The 14,334-nt window shown below is 42.2% G+C and overlaps 1 protein-coding gene across 2 annotated transcripts in view; it reads right to left on the reverse strand.

The window, feature by feature from the left end:
- Positions 1–14,334, reverse strand: part of CUNH1orf21 (chromosome unknown C1orf21 homolog) — a 110,774-nt gene that overhangs the window by 32,332 nt on the left and 64,108 nt on the right. For both annotated transcript variants that reach the window (XM_066192211.1, XM_066192212.1), the window contains exon 3: positions 11,818–11,912. In XM_066192211.1, the coding sequence (XP_066048308.1) occupies positions 11,818–11,912 (95 nt within the window). The remainder of the gene's footprint in view (positions 1–11,817; positions 11,913–14,334) is intronic.

Raw genomic sequence — 14,334 nt, forward strand, 5'->3', positions numbered from 1 at the left:
CCTGGAAGTACAAGGATTTTGGAATAAAAAAACTCGTTTGGATGAAATTTTGAGGAAGAATTGGTAACATGCAAGCCCATCCTTGCTGTGTTTGCAGGCAGAGCAGCTGCTTCTGATTCCCAACACTTGCCTTCAGGTGCTGCTGCAATACAAACTACATTTAAATATATATATACACACACACAATCTTAATATGATTACTTTATTAAGAAGCACTGGCTTTGTGTTCCCATGCAGAGATTATCTGTTGGCTTAATTTTTTTTTAAAAAGCTGCCTGTCTTTGATGGTATCCCATGGAAAGATTACATATTAGATAGAGCAGTGCATGGTCCACACAGACCAAATGTGGGAGATGAAAGCACAGCACCGAGAGCTCTGTTTGAGCACCAACATTGCTTCTTCCAGGAACAAGGAACAAACCATTAAAAAAAAAAAAAGAAAAAACAAAGGGTTTTCTTCTCAGTGAGAACAAACATGAAGCTGCATATTAACCTAAGTCAGTATTACTCTGGAATCTGTATAAACCACTGCTTTCCATTAGAAATTATTCATTAATTATTCAGAAGATTTTTTAACATACCTACACGTAATTCCAAACTCTGTATGCACAGGAGTCTGAATTATCTGCTCAGCTTTTTCAGAATATTGAAGTACTTGCCTTTACTGGCATAAACTTGTTTCCACAGAGGTTTTCTTTCCGTCCCTGACTTTTTCTTACTTAAAAAAATCCTGAACTCTTGAATGTTGTACTCTTGTTTCCACTTCTCCTAGTCCAATTTCTTACTCTTCTTTCCACCAGCTGAAATGCAGAAGTCCCTTCCAACACACATTTGAGTCTTCCAGCTGCCTGAAAAGCAGCTGGTCTTGGCTATCCACAAAATCAAAGGGAAACAACTGAAGTCCAAAAGCACAATTATAGTGAAAAACAGATGAGGCTGAGCCCCTTCCAGCCCTGGTGTAGGAATACACAGTGCAGAAGGATGAATACGCTCACTGTTTTATTACTGGAGGTGGCTGAATCAGTTCTAGTCCAGCCAGAGGCAGCCCTGCTCCTTTTTCCTGGGGGTGAGGGTTGTACAGAGCACCAGCAAAACCCCAAAAACACCAGGAATGTCGTCAGTCTCCCCATCCGTGAGTGGAGGTTGCACCCATCCTGCTTTAATCCACCAGCAGGGATAAATCCCCCCTCTTGGCTCGCTCAGCTGCTCCCTGAGGGTCACGGCAGGGCTGCACAGCCCCCAGCAGCACAGAGCCCTGGACATGGTGCAGGTGAGGCTGCTGTGCCCTTCCCAGAGCTCCCAGAACCGCACACAGGTGAGCGAGCGCATCCCGAGTTCAGGCCAGGTCCTCGGGAAACCCGGATTTGCCAATCCTGTCACCCTGAGCACACAGCAATTAAGGCTAAAGAGCTAAAGGAGCCGTTAATGCAGCTAATGAGCTTCCCCAGCAGCCGTCTCCAGCTCTCTTTCCCTTTCTCTAGAGAAGACACCATTAAATCAAGATCTTTCCTGCTGTGTGCCCTCACATCCCAAAAAGCCTAAGCCTGGGTAGCCCAGCCCCTGCCCAGACACCGCATTTCCCTGGAAGAATGAAGAAGAAAAGAAGTCCACTCAAAAATGTTCACCACAGTTTCAAGTCATTTTGGGCAAAACACCATTCTCTCCATGACAAACGTGAAACAATTCCCACCTTTGCTCACATCTAGTGGTGAAGCACAACCAAAATATGGAACAAGCAAGCACAAAATTCCAGCTTGCAGTGGTGGGAATGTTCCTGCTCAAGGATGATGTGAGCATAAAATTGCCTAACAGGTGGAAACCTAACCAAAGCAGTGACTATTGAAACAGGAAAGTAACATTTCATGCTTGTTTAGTACAACAGACACTGTCTACCTGAAGCTTAGTCAAACCAGTGCTTCCTGCTACAACTTGTGTTCATGGGAGTACTCCTCACTCCTGGATCTTCTAGTTCATGTTGCCTGGAAAGGTATTTTTTTAATATTTCTTTCTAAATAACCAGGGTGAATTGGGGGAAAATCAAGCAAAAAATAATTTAGGTAATGAAAAAAGCCTCATGTGGATTGGATTGTGGAGAAAAATGGCATTTTGGTGTAAAAAAGGAGACAAAATCCAAGTTATTTCAAAACAATAATGCTACAAAGTGGACTCAGAGCTTCTGATTTTCTAACCCCAGAACGGTGGGGAAATGGGGCTTTTAAAAAATAAGTGGCAAATTCAAGGCCAAAAATGTTAGTTTGAAAAAATAAGTTAGAAAATTGTCAAATAATGACAACTTGGATTATGCAACAGGCTGCTATCATGTGCTGTTCATGGTAAGAAGAGAAATTCAGGGCTGCAGAGAGCCCTCTGAGTTTCTTCTCACCTCTCCTAGTGGTGCTTCTGCTCCTTTTTTCCTTTCTTGTCACATTTTTCCATTCCTCCTTTACCCTTCCAGCCTCTCCCTGGGAGAATCACTTAACTCTCACCAACGCACATTCCTCTTTGGGCTCTGGACTGCTCTAAGGTCCCTTCCAACTTGAATATTCTGAGATTTTATGGTTAAATCCCCAAAACTGGGTGTTGGAGATCTTCGCATTTTTCATTTGACTGGCTTCAAGTTCACCTCCTTTAACTGTTCTTCAAAGACATCAGTTAGCAAAGTTTGCAAAAACCCCCCACTTTCTACTGAAAAAAATACCTGCAGTACAAACAAGTTCCAGCCAAAACACATTGACTGTACAAAGGATCTGCCTGAAACCAGCCCCAAAAGTCACAAGGGCTTCACCTCAGCATTGAAACATCCAAATTAATAAATTCATAGAATCACAAAGGTTGGAAAATCCCTCTAAGATCACTAGTCCAACCATTGACTCAGCACTGCCAAGGCCACCACCCTTTGCACCATATTTGTATTGATTTGGGGTCTAAAATGGAACATCCCTTCCCCCCCTTTTCCAGATGCAATACTGTATTCAGACTAAAACTGAGAGACCACAAAGACTGTACAGATATACATGTAGTGAAGTACCTATGGACAAATTTGTTGTTGTCTCCATGCTCTACAACAGTCTGCAATTAGCACCTCACCAGATATGGAAATCCCAGACCCTACATTTGCTCCACAACCACTTGGACTCAAAGAGTCCCTGGAAAGAAAGTGTGAGCAGACCCACATAATATCTATAATTAAATGTGGACAGATGAAAGGCTGAACTACTTTGCTGCTATCACAAGGAGGTCAAGAGATCACAGCTCACCAAGTGGTCAGGAGTACTCCAAACTGGGACTCTCAGGCCATAGCAGCTGCCTGGATTTACAGCTTTAGTCCCTATCAGTGACTTCTGGTGATTTTAGGTATTTCTTCATGATCCATTCTGCCTGTATCTTGCCTCTTCCTCTGTTCCAAAACAGCAGAGTTAATTATTAACACCTACTAGGATACAGAGAGGATACTGAGCTTCTCTTGCTGACAGCCTGCAAAATCCTACAGCTCATCTTTCTTAAAGCTTCAGTTCTGCAAGTGTGGAGATGCTCATGTTCTTAAAAAAAAAAAAAAAAAAAAAAAGAATAAAAAAGAATCCGAAGGTTCCTGGTCCTCACAGTCATGGAAGAAACTCTTAAATCAAGAACTTGCCACCTTGCCATGACTGCTGACTCCTCTGTTTCACCAACAGCTCTGTGTCCATCCTCCTCAACAGCATCAGCTTTCCCAGAGAAGAGAGGAAAAATCCCAGGCAGGAACTCACCTGTTAAAATGATACAGGCATGTAAACAACACAGCCTGTATGGAAAATGACCTGCTTCCACAAGTGACAGTGGGAATGTCTCTGCAGGTTTTGCAAGAATCCTTTCCACCAACGATGTGGGCTGGTCCTGAACCATGTTCCTGAGAGCTGCCCATAACTGCTACATTTTCTCCACCATCAAGCCCACAATTACACGTTGCTCCTGGACATGGTTATTTTAATACACTTTGAAAGAAACAGAATTATGTATTTTTAAACTTTCTGCTTTAAAATCACATTCATCAAGAACCTGAAAAATCATTCTACCTCTCCACAGGGCATTGTGAGGGTTTATTCACCAAAGGGGGAAGACGGAAACAAGGTCTGGTCTGAAGAAACACACTGGGAACACAACAATTTTTTAATGATTTTCTGACTTGCTAAAAATATTTATTAATGGTGTCAATTTATCTTATCAATTTTCAAAATTAAATACTGGAGGAAAAATGAATACTTCTCCACCAGAACCATTTTAATGGAATCCAGAAGAGGAATATAAATACCTAGTGCAATCATTTACTTTGATGTCTATATAATATGCAGTGACCCGTAAGTGGAATGAGCTAAAACTGTCATAAATTCATTATGAGAAACCATTCTTTGAAGAATATCAATGCAAATTTGAAATGAAATGGGCAATATGGAAATGAGCTAATTGCACAGCGTTTAAAATAACTGGCTCCAGTAACAATGTCCTTTCTGTGCACTTCTACTTCAGCTGCAAAAAACACTGGAGAGGCTGGGTTATGAAAATTGAAATGCTGTAATTACTTAGTACTGATAGTGATAGGGCAGCATTCATTTAGACTCTCAGACTCTGGGGACAAAAAGAAATCCAAAGGATGATTCTATAATTCTCATTTTTCTCAGAAAGGGAACCTTGGATTGCATGCAGTGTGAAATGTGCCAACTCCAGCCCCATCAACAAAGACTGGAGGAAAATACTGTATTTCCCAGGGGTTTTTCTAGGTATCATCTTATAAAACTGGAATACAAAATCTCTCTTTGTATTCTACAAAGGTTTGGGTTGGAAGGGACCTTAAACCTCATCCCAGTCCCACCCCTTGCCATCGGCAGGGCCGCCTTCCACTACCTTGATTGCCCCAAGCCCCATCCAAACTGGTCCTGGACACTTTCAGGGATGGGGTACCAGGCATCCAGAACTCTAAGGGTATTTTCCTCCATCAGGAACCTTCCCCAAGTGGGGCCCAGCCCCTGCTTTGCCCTCTCTGCCCCAGCACTGCACAGAGTGGCTCTGCCTGGAGGAAGCCCCACCTTAGCCTTGCAGGTGCCCAGCCCACCCACCTCCTTTATCCCAGTGTGAACCCTGCCACCTTGGGCAGAAGGAGCGTGGTATTACACCCCTCCCTCCTCCATCTACTCACTTTTGAATTTTAATCCCTGGCTCCCCTTTACTCACTGATTTTGGAGCTGCACTTTTGTAGCTGAGGCTTTTGTTTGTGGTTTGTTTCTTCAAGGGGAGGGAGGAGAGTCCAGATGTGGAGCAGCTCCATGCTGGGCTGTGAGGAACCTGTGGGACCTGTTCCCACAGAGCTGCCCCGGGCCCTGGGGTTTGGCTGACACAGCATCTGGGCAAAGTGGATGCCTGTCCCCGAGGGAAAACGTGTGGGGGAGCAGGCTGCCTTTGGAGCCTTCTATTCCCTGCTCCCTCTCCCAGCTCTCAGCAGCACAGGAGCTGGATGGATGATCAGCACAGGAACCTCTGCACATTATCCCATCTCCATGCACATCTGGTGATGGTCACTTTGTCCTTTTAGCACTCCCATGCCCCAGGAACCAAAGAGAAAGGGCATCTCCATTTCTTTTTTCCCCTCTCACAATGACCCAAGCTACATTTTGCTGTGTGTTTTTCTGGGTTTCACCCTGCCTGGATTCCAACACAAGACCAAACGTCTCCAAGTATTTCATTAAGCTGAGGCTATATACATATATATATATATATACACATATATATATACACACACACACATATATATATATATACACATATATATATATATACACACACACACACACACATATATATATATATATATATATATATATATATATATATATATATATATATGTTACATCTATATGTACTGGTATTCCATACCTAAAGAGGCTCCAAGAGAGGTGGAGAGGGAATCTGGAAAAGGGGGAATGGCTTCAAACTCACAGAGGGCAGGGTTGGGTGAGTTACTGAGCAGAAACTCCTTCCTGGGAAGGTGGTGAGGCCCTGGCACAGGTTGCCCCATCCCTGGAAGTGTCCAAGGCCAGCTTGGATAGGGCTTGGAGCAACCTGGGCTAGTGGAAGGTGTCCCTGCCTGTGGCAGGGGTGGCACTGGATGGGCTTTAAGGTGCCTTCCAACCTAAACCAACCTGGGATTCTGTGATCTGAAAGCACAAAGGAAAATAGGCGGGGCAAGACACAGAGAAATTAAGAGCCTCTCCTTTACATACAGAAAATATATTTCTAGATATCCATCTTTTACAGTGGATAATGAACCAACAGGATGAAGTTATCCCCACACTTGTCCTGGAGCTGACCCCGTGCTGGTGGAATGGGGCTCCTGGAGAATGTCACATGCAGCAAGGAAAGCAAACGAGGGGCCAGCACAGGATTTAATACACCCAAACTCTTCAGGACAGACAAAACCCAGGAAAATCTCTTCTTTTCAAGGGCCTGAAGGCTCTCGGGGATTTTTTTGTTTTCTTCCCCTTATAAGCAGAGCATGAGCAAGTTCTATCCTGAAAATGTGTGCTCTGAAACACTGCCACGGCACAGTGGTTTAAAATAAATAATTAGGACATTAGACACAGAAATCTTCACACTGGAATATGCATTACTTTGTGCTAACTTCAGTTTTTGCAAAGCTCTTCACCAATGTACTGCACCAGTGCTGAAATAAAAATGCAGTTACACATTTAAAACACTGCAATTCAAAGCTTACCTAGTAATAATAAGCAGCACTGGCTTCAAGTATTTTAAAGTACCAAATTAATCATATTTCCATTGCTTAAAGTTGCCCCTGTGGTACTTTACATCTATAGAAAGGAAGACACCACAAACGCCCCAGATAAACTTAGTGGCTACTCTATTTCTTTTAGCTGGCTTATTTCTTTTTTTATTTCAATTTTTAGCACCTAGATTGGGCAGGTTGCTAACAGAATTAAAATGTATTTTCCTAAACTGATATGGAATTCGACATATACCAATCTTTGCACTGCTCATCAAAAATATTTATGATTGATGTATCTAAAACATGCATTTTACATCTTGTGTATAATATATATATTTAAATAGGGGTCTTCCCTTTCACAGATTACATTTTATATGGTTATTAAGGTGTTTCATTCTGCATTTTCTGCCAGGCTTTTAATTTCACACACTTCATCTATCAGATATTACTGTCTACTTTAGACACATCACTACAGAAAATGACAACTGGTGTTGAATACAGAGTCATGGAGGCGGGGGATTTGCAATTCCAAGTAATGTGGAGCTGGGTGATAAATGGGGAACAGCAGCTGGGCTGAGAAGCTCAAGAGAGACAAAAATCACATTTGCAGGTAAGTGGAGTGGAAATTTGTGGAAATTGGGTAAAACAAAAAGGAAAACATTGTTATTAAAGGTGGAGTGAGAGGTAGCAAGAGCAACAGAGAGGCAATTTTCTCTTAGCCCCAGTAGGAATTCATCTCAAGCTCTAACACGCAATTTCACTGCGGAGCTCCAGGATGAAACACAGGATTATACCTAATTATTTTGGGGGTTTGGGTAACAAAACATAAAAATCCCAGCAAGTGATGGGCCGTTTGTGCCAGTGCAGCCCAGAAAAGGATGAATAAAAGTTATAAAAACATCCACAACCTGAAATGCAATAAATATCAAGATAACCACCTAACAGAAAAGAAATGCAGCTTTAGGGATTTGGTATTTTCAGGGATATCTATACTATGACAGCCCAGTTCAGAGAAAACTGATCCGGCTCCTGAAGTTTGCCAAAGCAATGCTAAGCTGAAGGAATACCACACATCTCATTTTACCTTTTCTGGCAGTAATACTTTAAAATGCAAAGCCAGGAGTGCTGCGAGAGTATGGAAATGAGGACAATTAAATTTGCCCTATTACAAGTTTTAAAAAGGCTGTTATGTAATTGTACTCTGTATATTTAACATGATGGTGTAGAGCTAAACAGTCCTTTACACACAAAAAGTCAATAGAACTTTATAAATGTGTTATTTATTTTGGTCATACCTTCTTGTAAAATATTAATACTGCTTGAGTTTTGGCATTTTAGTTTTCAAAATGACAAATCCATGTGACTGGCCACAATTAGCTTTGGCTAATACTTAGGGCCAAAAAACCCCATCCAAATTTGCTGAGTGGCAAACTCAATGGTGCCAAAACTCCCTTTGTTTTGGAGAAGGTTTATCATAAAACCTTCCCCCAAGAAGATGGGGAAATGCAGGAGAGGTTTTGCAGAACCACTGTGGAGTCATGGGAAGCTGAAGTTTAGTTTTAACACAGGGTCAAGTTCAGCAACACATGTGGCACACTGGCACCATGCTGGGTATGGAGACAAAGCCCAGGATCTCAGTAAACCATCCCAGCCGGGCCTTCTGCTTCTGAACTCACAAACAGCCATCCTAGTTGCTCATTTACCTCCAGGAATAAGAGCACACACGTGACCTTCTACGCACCATCTCACATGAAAATTAGCACAGCTCCCATGTCTTTTTACATGTGTGTGTACATACATACATACATACATATATATATCCACAAACCAACACTTGTGATTAAAAAACATATATAATATGTAGAACAAATTACTTCCTTCTTTCACCTATCTACTAGTTCTTTGTTGATCTGACTCCAGAGATCCCTGGTTTATCTGAGCAGCCACCAAAGCATGTGGTGCAGTGACAGCATCCAGTGTAGCCCCAGCTCTCCAGCACCTAATCCTGGCTACATCCCATTCCCATCCTGCAGGCTACAAGGACGTGAGACTATCAGCTCAAGCGCAATGACTCTGGCTTTGTTTTGAGGGTGGAGATGCTTCAGAAGGTGTCAGAGGTACCTGGCATGAAACTGGGAGCAGAGAGATCCCAGCGGCAGCTGGAGAAATGGAGAAACAACCTGACTAAAGAAGTGAATCAGGCCTATGGATACAAACGAACGACAGGAAAACAAGCTTAGTTTATCTTATTTTCTTTTTTTCCCCTTGTCAAAAGCCTACATTTTAACCCAAGGGGGGCTTTGATTCCACCAGAAAATGTCTTCCCATGAAGCATCTTGTGTTTCCCCTGGCAGACAGTCCCAGCATAGCCATTCCCACTGGCACTGTGTCTTAAGAGCATTTCTGCTTTACTGTGCCAGACCTGCTCAAGTTTTGAGCCCTGCTTAAACCTCAGGTTGAAGCAGAGAAGGTGGTGATTCACTGACAGAGCCTCATCTCTCCCACAGATACCCACACTGGTACCAGCCCTTCTCTGGCCCTTCCTCAAGCAGAATCAAAGCCTGGGACTCTGACCTCAGCACCCAGTGTGAAATGACAGCTTTCCTGATGACTGCCATGTCCTCCCATTCTCTTTATCTACTCATGTGACCTTCTTTTCCCCCTGACTCAGAAATACTGAAGCACCAAAGGCAGAGATGGCAGCACATCAAAGAGCCTAAGTTACAAGGGAAGTGGGTTTATTTTCACTTGAGCTGACTTTTTTTTTTTTAAGCAAGACTTCAAAATACCTTTAAAAAGTTACAGAGATGATAATGGGATCAAAAAATTCAGTGGCATCTGAGTAACATAATTCCAGCACCAGTATCAGGGGATAAGATAACCAACCCAGAGCAGTTCCCAGACACTGAGGTTACACATCTCATCTGGGCTGTGTTTCTGAAGGGGATGTGAATTTGCAGCCCTGTGGACAATAAAGAAATGTGGGATTAAGAAACAAGAGAGGAGGAAAAAGGGCCAGTCAATTCTCCCACCGCCTTTTCTTGTTCCTAAAATTTCAGTTGCCTGGAAATGGCTGATGAGAAGATGGGATTATGTAAGCGCTTGCCAACTTCTCACACGTTTATAGGAAATGAAAGCCTCAGTGATGGGTAGCTTAACCCATCCTCTAAGCAGTGAGCTAAAACATGTTTACTGAGGAGAACTCGAATAGCGAAACCCCTTTAAAAAAACCAGAAGTGATGAGGACTTGACAATTCCCAGGATTAAAAAGCTGCATATATTACAGACAAGGTAATCTTCTTATAGTAAGATCAGGAAAAGGAAAATAAAGCCTTCTTGGTGGGCAAGACAGTTTTTGTTTTAAAGCATATCCATCCTGTCTGGCTGAAGACTTTCTTGTGTTACTGGTTTATTTTCCTCCTGATAAACATGACAAGAGAAGAGCTACACCAGCCTTCCAAATCCTTATTGTTACATTTGCCAACAGAACTCACTGCTCCCATCAAACGTGACCCATCAATAGTAAAGTAAGAAGCACTGTGCTCTTCCTACATTTAATCAGGTGAACACTTGGGTGCTACAAGACAGCTAGCACCAACCAAAGTACAAAATAGCTTGAGCTATTTTAACAAGCTTCAGCAAGTTTGTCACCCCATCAGATCTGAGTTTTCCCGAGCTCTTCCTCTTCCTCCATGTCATTCCAGCGACATGGTACCTTCTGCAAATACTCTCATTTAACTACAGCTGAAGGCCAGTCGAAAATCTAACATAGAATCACGCTATACCCAGAGCTGGAAGGGACTCACAGGGATCACTGACTCCAACTCCAGGCTCTGCACAAGACTACTCAACAATCTGTTAAAAACCTCTAAAAAATCCTCTAAATCCTGCTCCAAGCTGAAGTTGCACCACACATTGGAGCACCAGCAATGCAAAATTGCAGGTAGCAAATAGCTAATCTGGAGTTTGAAGAAGAAATCGCATTGCCTGCTGCTCAGACACAGGACAGGGCAGCAAAACAAACTCCATTTGCCACAGGAATGCACCTGCAGTTGTGTAATGTAAGTATGTGTGTCTAGGAGAGGAAATACAAAGTAGTCAGGCTGCTGGAGCTCACAACTTTGTGAAAAGTAAAAAAAACCCAAACAGCGGCTTTTTCTACAGCTGCCCAGTAATGGCAAAAGGCAAATCCTCAGCTGGTGATAACGGTTATGGTTCCTCTGGGATCTGCTGCTGATGTTTCCCCTCTGGACCTACAGATGGAGAGGGAAAACCCCAACCAAAGAAGAAAAGCTGCACTGAACAAGTGCAATTAGACGTGAGAACCTGCACCCAACTACAGAAAAATTGTGGGATGTCTTTGAAAGCTTTGACTGGGCAAAGCCCCAGACAGCCAATAATAAAACGTACAGTCCTTCAGCTTTAGAAGAGAAGACACAACTTCTCAGAAATGCCAGAAGTGACTCAACTGTGATTTTTAAGCTGCTTCAACAGCATCTTAGTTATTTCAAGTGGTCCTAAGAGTTTACCTGTGATTGCCTTCCCTGAAGTGGAACTACAAGCTGGCAAAGTGCTCAAATCGGGGCAAAAGAAACACACACGATTTTGTGACTGCTGTGTTATGAACATACTGTTTTTTTCTGTTCCAAACTGCTTTCTCTGGGAATTTTAAAATACAGAAAACCAGCAAGTGTAGAGCAAATAATACCTACGTAAGTAGGTCATTTTCTTAATGGCAGGGAAGTGTTGTTTTACTCCAGCTCGATTATAACACAGACACACACATTTCCAAATAAAGCGTATTTTCGGATCTGCAAGGGAGGGGAGTGACTTATAATCATGGAGGCACTCACTCCAAGATAAAGTAGAGCCTAATTCAGAAAGACAAGCAGGAAAAAGTCGTATTTTGCGCCTTCCACGAGAGCTTTGCAGGGAGTTGTGACATTTTGGAGAAAATCCTCTCTCCTCGCATAAGCCGGAGCTGGAGGGTGCTGCACGCTGCATATTCCATTACAAACGCAGAGCCACGTTAGTTTATTAGAGAAGTGATTAAGTTCAATCCTTACCAAGTTTTCTTGGTTCCTGGCTGCTATTTTCTGATCATCTTCTCCCCCATTTTTCATGTATTTGACCTCTTCCACTGGTTTGATCCTATACTCATCTGAGCACCAAGAAAAAAAAAAGAAAAAAAATAAATTTGAACCAGTGTAGTTCAGCAGCTGGGATAAAAACCAAACTAAAACCAAAACAGCTGACTAGAATAGACCCTAGTTAAGCAAAGCAACTAAAAATTACACGTAAATCTTTTCAAAGGCTTACATGTGACTAATACAAAAGAAGTTTCTCCTGCCTGAAGCTTCAGTGAGAATTTCAGCAGCTCTCTGGTCTAGTATAGCTATGGCATCAGGAAACAGGGATGTTTGGTGTGTACTCTCTCCCAGATTCCTAGTTTTCTGTTTAACATGTCCAATACAAACAAGTTCTTTGCTCCTGCACCCTCCCTGGATTTTCAGCCTCAGTGGACCAACAAGCCACGTACAGTGGTTACTCGAGAGAAGGCTGCTCATGGGTGTTCCTTGCACAGCAAAGCTGATGGAGGCTACTGAAAATGTAGGTTAAAAGCTAGAAAAAAGCCAACCCACACCATAACCACTTTGCCCTTTTTTAAATTTTCTTTTTCCTAATGACACAATGCACAGTTATAGAATGATTTCTGGAGAAAAGGCCCAATGCTGACCATCTTCCTCTTCCCACTTCCCCCACCAACCATTTTTCCTGCACACAAACATTACCCAGACAGAAATTCAGCCTGAAAATAATTAAGAAAAGTAAGATTCTTGGTTTGTCCCTAATATTTATCAGCTCCTCAAATACTAGAATTCCCAGCTCTAATGCCAGTATGAAAATGTTACCTAACATACAGGTGCTACACCACTGTAAACTCAAAGCTCCAACAAGGGATTTTTTTCCTTGGTAGGACAAGATGAGATTTCAGGAGAAATTATTCTTCCCTGCAGCCTGTGAATCCAGTTCTTGCAGGACCAACACTGCCCTTGCTAAGTCACTTTTTGCTCTGGTTATCTTTGTAGCATGTTAATCTATTGGAAAAATCACCCAGAGTTGTGCATCCACCCTCCTCCAGCCAAGATAAACAATGCAGAAGAGAAACTTCATCCCACAAAAGGGGAAAATATTAATACAAAGTGAGATGAGTCACAGTATACTCAGAATAAAGGGCAAAATATGGCAAATTAGAAGACACTGCACAAACTCCCCTCCTTTTCTTTGGGTTTTCAATCAATTTCTTTCATTTATCCTATGGGAAAAACAAAGCACAAAAAGATTATTCTAGGTTACTGTATTTTTTAAAAAAAGAAACAGTATTATTTAGACAAAGTTGTTTTCAGGAAACTGTTAACCACAGAGTCTAGAAGTTAAATTAGCCTTGCTTTGAAAAGCAAGGCTTATTTTTAAAATAAACTTGCTTCAAAAAAAATCTTATTTTTAAAAATACATTGTGGTTTTGCACTTGTCCACATCTATACATTTTCTTTATTACAGAGTTCAAATAAACTGAATCTACCGAATAGAAGCATCTCAGATGCAGAACCTCAAATCAGACGGAAGACTTTAAGATGACTCTATCAGATTGGTAAATGTGAACAACTCTGAGGGGTTTTTTTTATTGTTTGTTTGTTTTTTTCTTTTTTGCCAGTGTAATTCAGCTAGTCTGGAGGAGACAATTCATAAACCCAAAAGGGCTGAACACAATAAAGCCTGGGAATTAGAAGTAGGTGATTGACTGCAATTATCTAACTTACATTTTCCTCCCTGCCTCAGTGCTCTCTGTTGTGATTAGCAATAAAACCCACACGCAGAAAAAGCTTCAAACTCCCACAGAGGCATGCAGGGATCTGAATGGGGAAACAGATGAGCAAGAGAAAGCAGCACACAGGACATTTCCCAACCAACAGCCAGTCCGTGTGCACTGGAGGAGAGAGGAAGTCCAGCCCAGCCTAGTGGAAAATGAGGAGGATATGGAGGGGCTGACATTCCATGGCAAAAATCATCCTGAAACGTGTCTGCTGCTTATTCCAAGAGATTAATTGTGATCAAACACCACATCCAGGCAGCAGCTGATCCTGTGGGGCTGGTATAGGAGGGATGTTTCCTTGGACACATTATCCCTTGGAGCAAGTCAACCAGGGCACTGAGGAGTCTCTGACTGATAGCCAGGATAATCAGACTGACATGTGAAATTTTGATACACATGGATAGGATGGAGTCTTCTTAGAGATCAAAAATTCTAAATTCACAATGAGCATGGGCACACATCCTTCAAATGCTGCATCATTTGCAAGATGCATCAAGTAGCTCTGAACCGGTGGCAGAGAACTTTGCACAGATTTCTTATGATATTTCCAGAGATGTTGCCAACAGTGTTAGTAAACTTCAGCACTTTCCTGATGATACAATAAGTATTCAATTATCTCCGGCACAGCTGATGCTACTCTCCCCTCCATCCCCCCAACTGCAGAAGTGCAGACACCGGGATAATTTATGCCCAAGATATGCAGCAGCAA

This window comes from Chamaea fasciata, unplaced genomic scaffold (assembly GCF_029207755.1).
Source record: "Chamaea fasciata isolate MVZ Bird 193981 ecotype frontalis unplaced genomic scaffold, bChaFas1.0.hap1 SCAF_10, whole genome shotgun sequence".
Taxonomy (NCBI): domain Eukaryota; kingdom Metazoa; phylum Chordata; class Aves; order Passeriformes; family Sylviidae; genus Chamaea; species Chamaea fasciata.